This window comes from Garra rufa, chromosome 23, assembly GCF_049309525.1.
Source record: "Garra rufa chromosome 23, GarRuf1.0, whole genome shotgun sequence".
In the NCBI taxonomy this organism is placed as follows: domain Eukaryota; kingdom Metazoa; phylum Chordata; class Actinopteri; order Cypriniformes; family Cyprinidae; genus Garra; species Garra rufa.
Window position 1 is genome coordinate 29,926,264 of NC_133383.1, and position 17,182 is coordinate 29,943,445.

Genomic DNA, 17,182 nt, shown 5'->3' on the forward strand with positions numbered 1-17,182 from the left:
AAAGGCAGCTGCACAATAAATAATCCTCTGCTGCCATCTATTAGTTATATGGGTAATTCCATAAATAGACGTTGTTTTCCGTGAAGACATTTTTTTCGATGCCTTTTTTATGAATAAAAAGTGAGTCCCTGAAGTACATTTTATTTCACAGCCGTAGAGTTAGAAAATAATAAAGGCTTTAAAATATTGCAAGATTTAAAAAATTTGTTCATGACTATGTAGGCAAGTGACTGAGTATCAAGAATAGGATTAATGGTTACACTTTACAATAAGGGTACATGAATAATCATGTACTAATGCCTAAATTAATACTTAATTCATCACCTACTAATGATTATTCAAGGAATTAACTAATTATGAACTAACAAAGGGCTATCCTTAACTACAACTGGAGTCATACGGATTCATGGATGAATAACGGCAGCCTTAACTAAATGTTAGTACATGTTTGATAGTTAATGCATTAATTGTCATGACTCTGGGCTGCGGGTTTTCCCTCAGCCACCTGAGGTCGCTGTTTCCCTTCATCTTGCACTGCACTTCCCTGATTGTCTACACCTGTCTTGTTGTCTTTGATTATGACACTCGTTTCCTCCACAGCTGTTCACTATCACCACAGACTTTATAATCTCCACTCTCCCGCCACTCTTGTGAGTCTGCATTGTTTCCTGTAACCTGTCTTCTGTGTGGTTTGTTTTACCGTGTTGGTCTGTATCCTTGCTCCATGTATCAGTGTTCTAGCTCGTGCCTTGTTTCCTGTTGTGTGTGCCGTGTTGGCCTTTTGTTTTGTTTGTTTGTTTTTTGATTTATAATTAAACAATTCCTCACCTGCATTTGGACCCAGATCATCCTTCTTACCCGTGACAGAATGCAGACTCCCAAGATGGGTCCAGCGGGGAGGACTTTTTTCGGGGAGGCGAAGCTTCCCCGTTTGACGGCGGCGGACACGCGTTTGGGGGCGGCGACCACCCGCTCTGTTCCCGACACGGCGGGAATGTCCTTTGAGGCGGCGTCGGCTACTCGCTTCGAGTTTATCTACGCCTGCCTGGCTGAGATGGACGCTCGTAGGGCCGAGACTGCGCAGATGCGTCCCTGCTTTGCGGTGGGGGCGGAGAGGCTCTTCCGTGGGGAGACGGCGGTGTCCGTTAACTCCGTTCCTGACGCGCAGGTGACCACGCCCTCTGTTCCTGACGCGGCGGTGTCCGCTATCTCCGTTCCTGACGCGGCGGTGTCCGCTATCTCCGTGCCTGACGCGGCGGTGTCCGCTATCTCCGTGCCTGACGCGGCGGTGTCCGCTATCTCCGTGCCTGACGCGCCGGAGACCGCTATCTCTGTTCCTGACGCGGACGCGACCGCTGTCTCGGTTCCTTACGCGGCCGTGACCGCTATCTCCGTGCCTGACGCGCCGGAGACCGCTATCTCTGTTCCTGACGCGGCAGGGACCGCTATCTCCGTTCCTGACGCGGCGGTGACCGCTATCTCCGTTCCTGATGCGGCCGTGACCACGCTCTCTGTTCCGGACGCGGCGGTGACCGCGCTCTCTGTTCCTGCTGCGGCGGTGACCGCGCTCTCTGTTCCTGACGCGGCGGTGACCGCGCTCTCTGTTCCTGACGCGGCGGTGACCGCGCTCTCTGTTCCGGACGCGGCGGTGACCGCGCTCTCTGTTCCTGACGCGGCGGTGACCGCGCTCTCTGTTCCGGACGCGGCGGTGACCGAGCTCTCTGTTCCGGACGCGGCGGTGACCGCGCTCTCTGTTCCGGACGCGGCGGTGACCATTCTCTCTGTTCCGGACGCGGCGGGGACCGCTTTCTCTGTGCCGGACGCGGCGGTGACCGCTTTCTCTGTGCCGGACGCGGCGGTTTCCTGTTGTGTGTGCCGTGTTGGCCTTTTGTTTTGTTTGTTTGTTTTTTGATTTATAATTAAACAATTCCTCACCTGCATTTGGACCCAGATCTCCTCTATCTCAACGTGACAGCTTGACTAAACAAGGAAGTAATCCGTGCATATGGTCAATTCTATGTCCTCTCCTAATTGACCCCGGAACATGCTCAATGCCCACTATTTTCAATGAACCGGAATTACCATGATTTTTATCTCTGTTATGTAAGGCCATGGGGTAATGTGGATTGCAGATTCGTATAGCATTTTTATGTTCTGCCAATCTCAGCTTCAATTTCCTTTTTGTCATTCCTATGTAGAAACAACCACAAGGACATTCTAACCGATACAACACAAATGAAGTACTACAATTAATGAATGTGTTTATCTTCACCATATTCTCGCAATGATTGCAGTTACCACATCTGTAATTTCCTCCATTTGGACCTAACCAAATATTTAACCTTCTAGACTTTGTTTATACAGTCAGGTCCATATATATTTGGACACTGACACACTTTTCCTAATTTCGTCTCTGTATGCCACTAGAATAGTTTTAAAATGATACAATCAAGATGAAATTAAAGTGCAGACTTTAAGTATTAATTCAAGGGGTTGAACAAAAATATAACATAAAATGCTAAGGAATTACAACCATTTTTAAACACAGACCCCCCATTTTCAGGGGCTCAAAAGTAATTGGACAAATAAATATAATCATAAATAAAATGTTCATTTTTAATATTTTGTTGAGAATCCTTTGCAGGCAATGACTGTCTTAAGTCTGGAACTCATGGACATCACCATAGACTGGGTTTCCTCCTTTGTGGTGCTTTGCCAGGCCTTTACTGCAGCTGACTTCAGTTGTTGTTGGTTTGTGGGTCGCACACAAGGAATTGGACGTTAAGACAGGACTTTCCAGTACAGACATAGTGTTGACATTAAACAATGCATTATATACAGAAGTAGAAATATAGAGGCGAGAAAAAACTGTGCTTTGTTTGAAGCGAGAATGGGCTGAGTGTGAATTTTCCTCATTCTGGAGATGTGAAGATCTTGGAGATTGGGCAGGGGAGCACAAATAATCCTCTCAGCAGTCCTAACTGTCCATTGTAGTATATTCTGCCCTCCAAAGGCAAAGTGCAGTAACTACGCCAACACTGAAACTGAGAAAAATGCCTTTAAAGTTTTTACACCAGCTAGTCAAACATGTTAAAACGCGTTTCTCTGGAACTGGGCACAATTTAACCAGGAGAATTTTCCACAAGACAAAACAGTTGTCACATAGTCCATTTTAAGCCTTAACTCATTTTTGACCAAATGTGTAGTTACTGCGCTTTGCCTTTGAAGGGCAGTATTGATGTCAGATTTAGTAGCTTAACCAAACCAGACAGTTATGGACGTACACAGGACAGACTCAGTGATGGCCATTTATCAAGTGTTTTACAGAGAAAACTGTCTGTGAATGATTTTGTTTACAGTGTCGTTCTGTTTGTTTCCTCAGATAAGGTGCTGGTCCACTGCCTTCAAGGCGTCAGCCGCTCCTCAACACTTTTCCTGGCATATCTGATGATCCACCATGACATGACGGTGGAGGACGCCATTGATCGTGTGATACACGAAAGACAGATTCAACCCAACATGGGCTTTTTGAATCAGCTGACACTCCTCAATTTAAAACTCGTGAGGCAGCGAAAACTACAGTCAAGAGTGGAGTTCAACATAGAAAACATAGCCATGCTTGTTCCAGTATCAGAATCTCAAGTGACGTTAAAAAAGCACATCGGTCGTATCATGACCCACGTGATGCAACTCCTGCAGAAATGCACACTGGACTGGACACCAGTCACTGAGGTCTGGCCCAATGTCTTCATAGCAAATGAGTAAGTCTACAACAGAAATAACATATTATAGCAAAGTGTTTCGCTTGCATTTAACAAAGACAATGTGCTGTCATATCTTGACATAGCATATGCCATTTGTCAATGCCAACATTTGTTTGAGGAACCAAAAGCATTCATTGTTCTGTACATCTGCTCTGCCCATGTCTTAAAAGCTGTTCGTCAGGCAATGCTCATGCAGTCAGATGATAAAGGCCACATTTTGCTTTGCCAGATTGCAGAATGCAAGCACTATGCCTGAGGCCACACCGATCTTCAGGTTGTTGAGTATTGTTCTCACAACAACTCATTACACAAAAAGTGTTCAAGAAAGTGTTTGTGCTTTGGGTTCCCTGATCACAAAATCGAAAGACAAACCCACTGAAGAAACAACAGAACTGGAGGAAAACAAAAAGTGGAAAAAAAAAAACATGCAAACACAATCATGGGCAGTTCACATTTCTCCTCTTATTTTCGGAGGGTGTTGGATAAGGGGCTAGGGAGCAGGCAACACATGACATCTCTGAATATAGCAACCCATACTTTTTTGTCCTGGGATCATCACCATGCTATTTGACACATTCAGTCAAGCCAGAAATGATTCATACCCCTGACAAAGTTACTTTTATTCAACTAGCATATGACATCTTCCAGAAGAAAAGATGATGTACAAGAGGCATCATTCTGGAAAAAAAAAGATTACTCATCTTTTATTTACATTTGAACAAAAAGTGGCATGTCCAAAATGATTCATACTCTTCTCAGTAATAAATAAAAGCCTTTATTGGCTAATACAGCAATCAAACGCTTCCTATAATTGCTGACCAGCTTTGTGCATGTCTCCACTGGTATTTTTGCCCATTTATCTTTAGCGATGAGCTCCAACTTTTTCAAGTTGGAGGGTCTCCTTGCCATCACCCTGATCTTTAGCTCCCTCCACAGATTCTCAATTGGATTTAAGTCAGGACTCTGGCTGGACCACTGCAAAATGTTAATGTTTTTATCTGCTAACCATTTATTCACCTCTTTTGCTGTGTGTTTTGAGTCATTGTCGTGCTGAAATGTCCACTGGTGCCCAAAGCCAAGTTTCTCTGCAGACTGCCTAATGTTGATTTTGAGAATTTTTTATGGTGCCGTTTACTGTGATTAGGTTCACTTGTCCACTGGCTGAAAAACACCCCCAAAACATTAGGTTCTCAAAACCTCTGAGATTTTTCACAGTGTGAAACGTCTTGTATTTTTTTATAATATTTTGCACTGTGGCCACTGGAACTTCAAAACATTTCGATATGGTCTAATAGCCCTTTCCTGATTTGTGAGCAGCCACAAGTCCTCAGTGAGCTCCTTTGTCTGAGCCATGACTGTCCACAAAACAACAGCAAAGGGCTTCTGTTTTTCAACTGTTGAGTTGATTAAAACAGCTGTTCCCAATGAATCAGAGCAATTAGGATGCTTTAGAACAGCTTGGACTATTTGGAATGGTATAGAACTTTGGATTTTCCCATAGACTGTGACAGTTTGCAAAGAGTATGAATAATTTTGGACATGCCCTCTTTTAAAAAAAAAAAAAAAAAAAAAGTAAATAAAAGCTGAGAAATATTTTTTTCCACAATGATGCCTCTTGTACATCGTCTTATTATCTTTTGGGAGAAGCCTGTGTTATTTACATTCTGTCTGTTTAGTGCACACAGCAGCGTTCGTTCATCCTTGTAAGCCTTACCCACTCCTGACAGAAAATACTTGCATGACTTTCTAACTTTTACTAATGAAGAACATATCCGTGACATATCTTTTATGCACTAGGGAAAACACAACATCTCAAACGCATTAAAAGGCACAGATATATTTGTTGTTTGCTGTGGTGGATCAATTTGATCCATGAATGACGACATTAAGGGCTGACATTATCTCGACTCACTAAACCTGGATCAAATTAGTGAGATTGTTTGAACCTAAATGGCCATTTATGAAATTGTTTTAGTCCCGTTGGTTGTGCCATTCTGTCTGGATGTTCCTGGTTGTTTACCCCGCGTGGATTTTATTAAAGAACTTTCGTTTACTCCTCGTCTCTGTGCATTTCCTACACACATCGTGACAATTTGACAGTTCAATAACTCTGGTTACAGTGTTGCTAGTGTTTTTTTTTTTTTTTTGCGAGCTTGCGGTGTAAGCTAAGAACTTATGAGCAATGTTTTGCCTCTATATAATGGTATTAACAGATGCAAAGTAATCATTACAGCTGGAAGGGATTTAATGACCCTGTCACCAAATACTGACACCCCTGACCCCATTCATGTTTTCAGAAATATCTCTAATAAAATGCTTGCTTTTCAAACTATTCATTCATCAATATTATTCTACAACAGATGCTTTACTTGTTTCAAACACTTTCGATACCACTAGAGTACAATGATAACGGCTTTTAACAATGCTTAAAGCAGTGGATCCACTGGGGACAGCTCTACGAGGGGTTTAACCCAACATCATACAAAGAAAATCGTATTGTTTATGAGCAACATTGGCACTGTGGCACATTGATGGAAATCACAAGCTGATTAAGTGAGACTACATTTATATTGGTCACATGAAATATTCTAATTTTGTGAAATATTGGATTTTTTTTTAATCTTTATTCCATAATCATCAAAATGGAAACAAATAAAGGCTTGAAATATTTCACTTTGTGTGTAGTGAACTAATTTAACATACAAGTTTCAATTTTTTAAAACAAATTACTGAAATAAATGGACTTTCCCTTGATATTCTAATTTTTTGGCACATACCTGTATTCCATTCACCTGTCCAAGTAATCAGCACCCCTTTATAAGTTTGTCTGTTCTCAGTTTATTGTCCAGCTTTGAAGTTACCTGGTTTGTACGTGTGTTCCTGCCTTCTGTCTTGTGGATTACTCATACTTTTCTTTATTTCAACTTCATGTTGCGCTCATCACTACGTGCACCGTGACAAATATATATTCTTTACACAATCTTCAAATTATTAAAAAAATAAAAACAAACATACCATTTTTCAACAAAAGCCTGTAAATAGTTGGTTTATTTATGATAGACATGCTCAATTCTAAAGCGAGCTTCTAACATTCCCAGAAAAAAAAAGCCCAGACCTTTTTTCACCCTTAATTCTGAATTAAAAAATTGTATAAAGCCATATAGAAAATTTAGGCACCCCAGAAATAAAATTCATTAAAACATGTTTTGTTTCTTTTCTAAACAGAATACTTGGGTTCATAGGATCATAGAACTCACGGTGCATTCAAGTCATGCTGGATAGATTGTATTTATGAGCTGAACGCACATAAACGCCAGCACAAAGTTATTAAGAGTGGGAAACTCGAAATGTTCTTTAAGCCCAGAGTTTCTAAGTTGGGGGCGTGTCAGTGAAAAAACAGCCAAAGACATTTATGACACTCATTTAATGCAGTGAACAGCGCTGACACTTGAATTGAATTGAATTGATTTGTACATTTTGCTGAAATCTGACAGCTAAATAGATAACTTGTAATAATAGTTAAATCTCTCAAAAATATATTCTTTCCAGTCCTGTAATTTGAAGACCAAGATACTGGACATTATTCTTGGTTGAGAATATCACAAATGTTATGATGTATTAGATATAAAATAAGATAATTAGTATCAATAGCTTTGGTCTTTTAATATATCTGCAGTTCATCCCTTCAATTTATTCTAGGTACAGCTGTGCCGTTTTATACTTGTTTTGTAATGTAAAATTATGTTGATTTAAGCGAACAAGACTTTTATTTTGGTCTGGAGATGTGACGTCATAAGGCTGCTCAGCGCTCCTGCATCTGGGAATCAACTGAAGAAAGGTGTGTGCTTTTAACAATTTAAAGTGTTTAAATCACTGCAACTCGTTTAGAGAATTGCATTTGAAACGGTGAAATTAATTGTTAGCCAATACAACACTTTAATGCTTTATTTAGTGGCACTGTATATAGGGAATATTTTTTCCTAACGAATTCGGTCATTGTCGAGTAGTGTTGATAGAAACGTATCTGTTCGAAATTCCGAGTCAACTGAATCAATCGATTCACAAAATGATTCACTGTTTTGAATCACTCGAATCGCCGCTCGCTGACGACATCTGCTGCTCAAAACACTGTAAATGCAACGAGAACAACACAAACATGCAAGGACAACGTCTACAAACAGCAAATGTTTTAATGAAAGTAGAATCTATTGAATATAGGTTGACTACTAAACTAGTGAGCTGATTGAGACGGACGCAGAAATTAAGTTTACATTATTTTTCTTTCTACCAAACACAGAAAAAACTCCTGCTGAAACAACTGAGATCTATTTGACACACTATTATAAAGATGGCATTTATTAAAGAGGAGAGTGAAGACACGAAGATTGAAGAAACATTCAGAGTCAAACATGAAGATACTGAGGAACAAACAGGTTAGTTTTCACTCATTTGATCCTTATTAAAATACAGGAAAAAAAAAACAGTTATTTTGTGTAACATTAAACACTGTATCTCCTGATTAGAAAACAATGAAAACAGTATCTAAAAATTGTGGAACTACACTTCCATTCCGGCGTAATAGTCAAGGAAGTTTGCTGCTGCAATATGGCTGAAGCAGGAGCAGTAATATCACACAGCACATGTGCAAATGCTAAACTAGCTGGGAACTCATTTCTGATAATACTCCGCCTGCTTCGTCCATATTACGGCAGCAAACTTCCTTGACTATTACGCCGGAATGGAAGTGTAGTTCCTAATCTTATCGGCCTAGAAACTCGCAGCTTTACATTTCCACCGGTCTTAGTACACGATATAACTGCAGAAGAGTCGAGTTTTAAATACAACAAATATGGAAACTCGTTGGACATTTTTGAACGCGATGCTATTGGTCTAATAGGATTCAATGATCTATGCTAAGCTATGCTAAAAGCCATATCGTCAGAATAGGAGAACGGCTGAATGGATTTCAAAACGGTAAAAATCAACTTATTAACTCGGGGGGAGTTGGAGAATGAGCCTATTTCCAAAAAAAGTGGAGTGTTCCTTTAAAACAGTAGGTGGAATTTACAGCGTTTCATTCTAGGGACAAATCCTAGGATTGCAAATGGACCTGTAAAACTGTTTCTGGAGAATTTTTGCCCTTTCCTATGCCATATACCTTCTATGTAGATATCAGAGAACAGTTTAAAATATTGTATAAATGCCAGCATTGTATTTGACAGAATTAGCGCTGTAGCACGAAATATAAACATTTTATATCAAAAATTGTCATATCACACACCCCTAACTGCAGTGCAAATCCGGAACAGAGGTTGGTTGAGAGGGGGAAAAAACGGCCGGTTCCGAGTTTCAGCGGAGCGCATTGTCAGTGAATAATAATTGACAGGTCAGTGTCATTGACAGTGATTGACGGGTAATATTTAAAATCTGCATTCAAGTTAAGAATGTAACGATGAAATTGAATTGGTTTTGTAATGTTGGAGAGAACGGCGAGGCTGTCACTGTATCAGCTCACAGCAGTCTGTCCAGTAGTTGCGTATACTACCGGCTAGCGAAAGTTTTGTAAAGAAATTAAAACAAGTCGCACCACAACAGTTTCTTGCACTCGCACAAATGGTGCCAAATATAATTTAAGATCGCGCAGATTAAATTTTGGGAGCATATGCGACCAAAACGGTTGCGATTTCGAGTGCTGGATCGATCGTTTTGGACTGATGAAGAAAAACACTTCGTCTATGTGGTTGTAAAGCTTGGGAGTGCCAGTATTATTTTAAATGTAACTCGTCTGAAAGCAGGAAGTCATTTACACCTAGGATGCATGGAGCGTGAGTAAATAATCCGCTACAGTATTGCTGGTCCTATCATCAGCCTGCGAGATCGCTGATACAAGAGATTATCATTATTGTGCTAATGTATTTATTATTTACATGCCCGAACGGCCGTGGCGTGGCTCTAATGCGTTCACGGATGATCACTAGTCATTGTTCGTGTTTACAGCAGCTGCGACTCTGCGTGTGTTTAAACCCTCTAAACCACACACGTCAAAGGCGTGGCTCCAGCATGGATTCTGGAGCAGTTTGCGGACTCTTTAGTTAAAGCTGAGACGACCTGCGGCTCGCTGAAGCATCCCAAAAGCGGCTGTCCATAATACATGCTAAAGTTAGGCGAATCCCACACCCGCAAACGATTTAAATTTGCGTGGTGCGATACTGTGACATCATAGCATCCGGAAAACAAACGCTGTAGTCCAAATGAGCCGTTCGTTGTAGTTCTTAAAAAGGGATTTTTTTACAAATACTAAATATCTCCCTTTGGAGTAGACTTTGAGATTTGTAACTGTGTAGATGATCTTTTATGCCCAAACATACACACCACACACTGGCTAAAGTTCAAAAAGTGAAAAAGCATAATAGGACCCCTTTGAGGAAAAAGTTTTGGTTTCTAAAAAGATCTAATAGCGCTAGAATACAAACTTTAATAAGCACAATTTCTGTGCTTTTATATATATATATATATATATATATATATATATATATAAGTTACAAATAATGTTTTTTAATTATAGCTATAATTAATTGCTAAAATTGGAAGAAAACACATTTAATAGAGTAGCAGTATTTGTATTAATGAGACTGGTCTTCATTAACTATAGGCTATGTGGTAAAAAGATGCAAATAAGCCACCTATTTTAAATGTACAATGTTTCACATTAATTTGGATTAATTTTTGATTCAATGTGAAATTGTTTCTTGTCAAATAGTTAGTTTTTAATTGATTGCCAGCACTAGTCTAAATATTTTGATGTCTGTTGCTTTGTGCCATTAAACTGCTGTTAACTTACATTTTTCTTATTTCATCTCAGACCTGATGGCACCGAAAGAGGAGAGTCAAGATCTCAATGAAACAGAAGAGAAAGATCAAAATGAAAAACATGATTTCAAAACTGAACAAAAATCAATTAGTTGCTCACAGAATAAAAAGACTTCCTCACCAGAAAAAAAGCCACAAACACAAACTACAAACCTTAAATCCGACATGAGAATTCACACTGGAGAGAGACCTTACAGCTGCCAACAGTGTGGGAAATGTTTTAGACAGAAAAAATGCCTTACTGTCCACATGAAAACACACACTGGAGAGAGACCTTACAGCTGCCAACAGTGTGGGAAGAGTTTCTCACGAAATGGAGATCTTAAGACTCACATGAAAATTCACATCGAAAAGAAGCCGTTAATATGCTCTCAGTGTGGAAAGAGTTTTAGACAGAAAAAATACCTCACTGTCCACATGAAAACTCACACTGGAGAGAAGCCCTTCAGATGTCTTCAGTGTGGAAAGAGTTTTATACTGAAAATAACGCTTGATGAGCACATGAGAATTCACACTGGAGAGAAGCCTTTCACCTGCCCTCAGTGTGGAAAAAGTTTTACACATAAAGGAGGCCTCAAGAGTCACATAAGAAGTCACACTGGAGAGAAACCTTTCACCTGTGAACAGTGTGGAAAGAGTTTCAATGTTAAAGTAAACCTTAAGATTCACATGAGAGTTCACACTGGAGAGAAACCGTACAAGTGTCTTGAGTGTGAGAAGAGTTTCACATGTCTAAGCAGCATGAAACGTCATTCGCAAACTCATTCTGGGAAGAAACTGCCATTTTCCTTGTAGAGGTTTAGAATTGTAGTCAAAGTAGTAAAACATTTTCCATCACACTTACAAATACATGTGAAAAGTCATGCAAGACTTGGTCTGTGTTCCTTGTTCAAGAGTATAACAAGAAAAAAGGTGTGTGAAATCAAGTCTATGTTCACACTGGAGCTGAATGTGGGCTACATCTGATCACCTTCATGCATCCTTCATCTCTTTATGTTTCACCGTAAGGCTTTTGATTTTCTTTTTTGTACTCCTGTGGCCACACCCGACCTTCTGCTTTACTGTAGTTTCAAATATTGAGCGATTACAGTAGAGTCCCTCAAATTGTGACTATGAAGAGGTGTTACTCAATTCCATGTGTGGATGTCTCTGAATCAAAATATTAGTCAAACTTTCACCTTGCTGATAAAAGCAACAGTGTAACTGGAAGATTATAAATGAATTGACATAAACTGAACAAAATGACTTGTTCCCATTGATTTTAAGTGTATTTTAGCTTATTTTGTAGTTAATCTCAATTTAATGTTGTAATATCTGTTTACGTTTATGGACTTTATCAAGAGAAGCATAGAAATATTATTCTAGTTTTGTGCAGGTCTTTTTTTTTATCTGCACAGTTCATTCTTTGTTGTGCTTCCAGTAGCCTGTATGTACAGTAGATATACGTACTGTTTCCTTTGAAATTAATTTGCTACAATAAACAATCCTAAGCAGTTGGCCTTCATTCATTTTCTTGTTAATTATACATTACATTCAAAGTTGTTTTTTTTTTTTTGTATTCAGCAGTAACACATTTTCATACCCTCCTCTATCTATGCACAAATAGCTTCTCATCAACCCATTATATCTATCTTCTATGGAAGCCCGTTCCCGCCACAGTTGAGAAAAAAAAAAAAAAATCTGTAAGTCATAATTATGAGAAACTTTCTCATAATTATGACTAGTATCTCATTATATTGAGAAACTTTCTCGTAATAATGAGTTACAAAATAGTCATATTCTGAAAAAAATAAATCTCGTAGTAACGAGAAAGTTTCTCGTAATAATGACTTAACATCTCATATTAATGACTTAACATCTCATAATAATGACTTAACATCTCATATTAATGACTTAACATCTCATAATAATGACTTAACATCTCATATTAATGACTTAACATCTCATAATAATGAGAAAGTTTCTCGTAATAGTGACTTAACATCTCATATTAATGAGAAACTTTCTCTCTTAATAATGAGCTTTTTTTTTTTTTAAGTATAACGACCAAGCAGCCAGCGGCAATGAGTTGAGCATGTTTGATCTATTTAGCCTTCTCAAATCAACACGACTTGCCTAAAATAAAATGTATAGACATAAAACACTTAAAATATGGCATTATTTTTGCTCATACAAGTAAGAGTAATACATCATTCGGAACTGCAGAAGGTCTACTTTTATTTGTGTGCACACTCACAATATCAACAAAACGTTATGCTTTCGTTAAATAGCTAAAGGAACAAACAGCGCTTGCTTTACGGTATAAATGCTTGGAAATAATATTTAACGTTTTCAAGTCCATTCATTATTTGTAGCACACAAGTCTCAGCTTATAAATTCTGTCAATTTTATGATAAAATACAAACAATACATGTGTTTTTATGCTCTTTGATTTGTAGTGAATCAATCATCAGCACGAAATAAACATGAAAAAATATTTGAATTAAACAAATAATAAACAGCATGTCTTATAAAAATCGAAAAATCAGCGTTTCAAATAAAAAAGTCAATAAAACATTTTATAATAATAGCATAATACCTCAGAAAAGCCAACAATTGTTTTATTATTCTCATAATTCAGCCAGTTAACTGAGTTGAAGCCTACGTTTTTATTGCTTTTTTAATTGTTTTTCACATTAACTTTACCCAATATAAAATTACATAAATTCTTTCGTTTAAATGTAGTCATTTAAAGCATTGTATAGTTACATTTATCATATCTGTGAAGCAAATGTTCGCTGAGTTTCGGATCATTTTTGTGAAGCGCTCCTCCTCAAGACAGAGACGGCAGAAAGCGCTGTTTGTTGCTTTAGCTATTTCACGAAAGCATAACGTTTTGTTGATATTGTGAGTGCTCACAAATAAAAGTAGACCTTCTGTAGTGCCGAATAATGTATTACTCTTACCTTTATGAGCAAAAATGATGGCTTATTTTAGGTGTCCAGTCTTATTAAGAAAAAAATGCAAGTGGTCGCGTTGGCACTTCCATGTAAAGCACGCTTTAGCTTCCCCTCTCCACACAAACGACTAGATATGTGTCTAACAGCGCACATTTATCTAGGTAAATAAATGTTTAAATTAATATTGTGAAATGCATCAAGTTTTTTATGTCTATAGATGTTTTTTTAGGCAAGTCGTGTTGATTTGAGAAGGCTAAATTGATCTACAACCGGATCAAACATGCTCAACTCATTGCCGCTGGCTGCTTGGTCGTTATACTTTAAAAAAAGGCTTGAATTTAACAAACATAAAATGTTTCAAACATATTGCTAAATTAACTTAATAAAGAAACGAAACGAAATATAGCCACTTTGCCATTAGAATCTACAACTGAACTGTTTTAATGGCTGCAACACGGGCTCTGTTCTGATACGTTGTTGGACTGACAGGGCTCTGGCCTGAGCGTCTCAGGTCAGGGCTGGGCCAGTGCAGAATTCTATACGTTCCCTCATTTCAATTAAAAGTTCCCCCCTTTGGCTCAGCAGGCCCCTAATCTGCCCAGGCCCATATGCACCTGTATACCGTGCGTACCCAGACTCTACGCCCCTGTGCCCTGATGTTTGTAGTTGGTGCTGAATGAAAGCTGCAACATGAGCGTAATCAGTCTTGTTCTTTCTCCTCCAAAGGCTCAATATTCGCTCAAGGGTGCGACTGCTAATTTTGACTCTATGTACCTCTTTTAGTAGAGTTAGTATTTCAGGATTTGTTAGTCCCTGTCTGAAATACTGCTCTATTTGTTTAAAAGCCATGGATGAAACTGAGGTCCGCATCAACAATATTTAGTACAGTATGCGTCAGAATTACAAAGTTGTCATTGTTATGAGAAACTGACTTATTATCACGAGATACTAAGACATTATCATGAGAAAGTTTTTCGTTATTTCGAGATGTTAAGTCATTATTACGGGAAAATTTCTCATTATTATGAGATGTTAAGTCATTATTACGAGAAAGTTTCTCATTATTACGAGAAAGTTTCTCATTAATATGAGATGTTAAGTCATTAATATGAGATGTTAAGTCATTATCATGAGAAAGTTTCTCATTATTACGAGAAAGTTTCTCATTAATATGAGATGTTAAGTCATTAATATGAGATGTTAAGTCATTACGAGAAAGTTTCTCATTAATATGAGATGTTAAGTCATTAATATGAGATGTTAAGTCATTATTACGAGAAAGTTTCTCATTAATATGAGATGTTAAGTCATTAATATGAGAAAGTTTCTCATTAATATGAGATGTTAAGTCATTATTATGAGAAAGTTTCTCATTAATATGAGATGTTAAGTCATTATTATGAGAAAGTTTCTCATTAATATGAGAAAGTTTCTCATTAATATGAGATGTTAAGTCATTATTATGAGAAAGTTTCTCATTAATATGAGATGTTAAGTCATTATTACGAGAAAGTTTCTCATTAATATGAGATGTTAAGTCATTATTACGAGAAAGTTTCTCATTAATATGAGATGTTAAGTCATTATTACGAGAAAGTTTCTCATTAATATGAGATGTTAAGTCATTATTATGAGAAAGTTTCTCATTAATATGAGAAAGTTTCTCATTAATATGAGATGTTAAGTCATTATTATGAGAAAGTTTCTCATTAATATGAGATGTTAAGTCATTATTACGAGAAAGTTTCTCATTAATATGAGATGTTAAGTCATTATTACGAGAAAGTTTCTCATTAATATGAGATGTTAAGTCATTATTACGAGAAAGTTTCTCATTAATATGAGATGTTAAGTCATTAATATGAGATGTTAAGTCATTAATATGAGATGTTAAGTCATTATTACGAGAAAGTTTCTCATTAATATGAGATGTTAAGTCATTAATATGAGATGTTAAGTCATTATTATGAGAAAGTTTCTCATTAATATGAGATGTTAAGTTATTATTATGAGAAAGTTTCTCATTAATATGAGATGTTAAGTCATTATTACGAGAAAGTTTCTCATTAATATGAGATGTTAAGTCATTATTACGAGAAAGTTTCTCATTAATATGAGATGTTAAGTCATTATTACGAGAAAGTTTCTCATTAATATGAGATGTTAAGTCATTATTACGAGAAAGTTTCTCATTAATATGAGATGTTAAGTCATTAATATGAGATGTTAAGTCATTACGAGAAAGTTTCTCATTAATATGAGATGTTAAGTCATTAATATGAGATGTTAAGTCATTATTACGAGAAAGTTTCTCATTAATATGAGATGTTAAGTCATTATTATGAGAAAGTTTCTCATTAATATGAGATGTTAAGTTATTATTATGAGAAAGTTTCTCATTAATATGAGATGTTAAGTCATTATTACGAGAAAGTTTCTCATTAATATGAGATGTTAAGTCATTATTACGAGAAAGTTTCTCATTAATATGAGATGTTAAGTCATTATTACGAGAAAGTTTCTCATTAATATGAGATGTTAAGTCATTATTACGAGAAAGTTTCTCATTAATATGAGATGTTAAGTCATTAATATGAGATGTTAAGTCATTACGAGAAAGTTTCTCATTAATATGAGATGTTAAGTCATTAATATGAGATGTTAAGTCATTATTACGAGAAAGTTTCTCATTAATATGAGATGTTAAGTCATTATTATGAGAAAGTTTCTCATTAATATGAGATGTTAAGTCATTATTATGAGAAAGTTTCTCATTAATATGAGATGTTAAGTCATTATTATGAGAAAGTTTCTCATTAATATGAGAAAGTTTCTCATTAATATGAGATGTTAAGTCATTATTATGAGATGTTAAGTCATTATTATGAGAAAGTTTCTCATTAATATGAGATGTTAAGTCATTATTACGAGAAAGTTTCTCATTAATATGAGATGTTAAGTCATTATTACGAGAAAGTTTCTCATTAATATGAGATGTTAAGTCATTAATATGAGATGTTAAGTCATTATTACGAGAAAGTTTCTCATTAATATGAGATGTTAAGTCATTAATATGAGATGTTAAGTCATTATTACGAGAAAGTTTCTCATTAATATGAGATGTTAAGTCATTAATATGAGATGTTAAGTCATTATTATGAGAAAGTTTCTCATTAATATGAGATGTTAAGTCATTATTATGAGAAAGTTTCTCATTAATATGAGATGTTAAGTCATTATTATGAGATGTTAAGTCATTATTATGAGAAAGTTTCTCATTAATATGAGATGTTAAGTCATTATTATGAGATGTTAAGTCATTATTATGAGAAAGTTTCTCATTAATATGAGATGTTAAGTCATTATTACGAGAAAGTTTCTCATTAATATGAGATGTTAAGTCATTATTACGAGAAAGTTTCTCATTAATATGAGATGTTAAGTCATTAATATGAGATGTTAAGTCATTATTATGAGATGTTAAGTCATTATTATGAGAAAGTTTCTCATTAATATGAGATGTTAAGTCATTATTATGAGAAAGTTTATCATTAATATGAGATGTTAAGTCATTATTATGAGAAAGTTTCTCATTAATATGAGATGTTA

At 36.7% G+C, this 17,182-nt stretch overlaps 1 protein-coding gene across 1 annotated transcript; it reads left to right on the plus strand.

Annotated features, from left to right (window-relative positions):
* Positions 1 to 8,059: 8,059 nt before the first annotated feature.
* On the plus strand, positions 8,060 to 12,110 carry LOC141299306 (uncharacterized). Its single transcript, XM_073829661.1, has 2 exons — positions 8,060 to 8,197; positions 10,627 to 12,110. The coding sequence occupies exons 1-2, from the start codon at positions 8,113 to 8,115 to the stop codon at positions 11,427 to 11,429; spliced, it is 888 nt and encodes a 295-aa protein (XP_073685762.1). The 5' UTR covers positions 8,060 to 8,112; the 3' UTR covers positions 11,430 to 12,110.
* Positions 12,111 to 17,182: the final 5,072 nt, after the last annotated feature.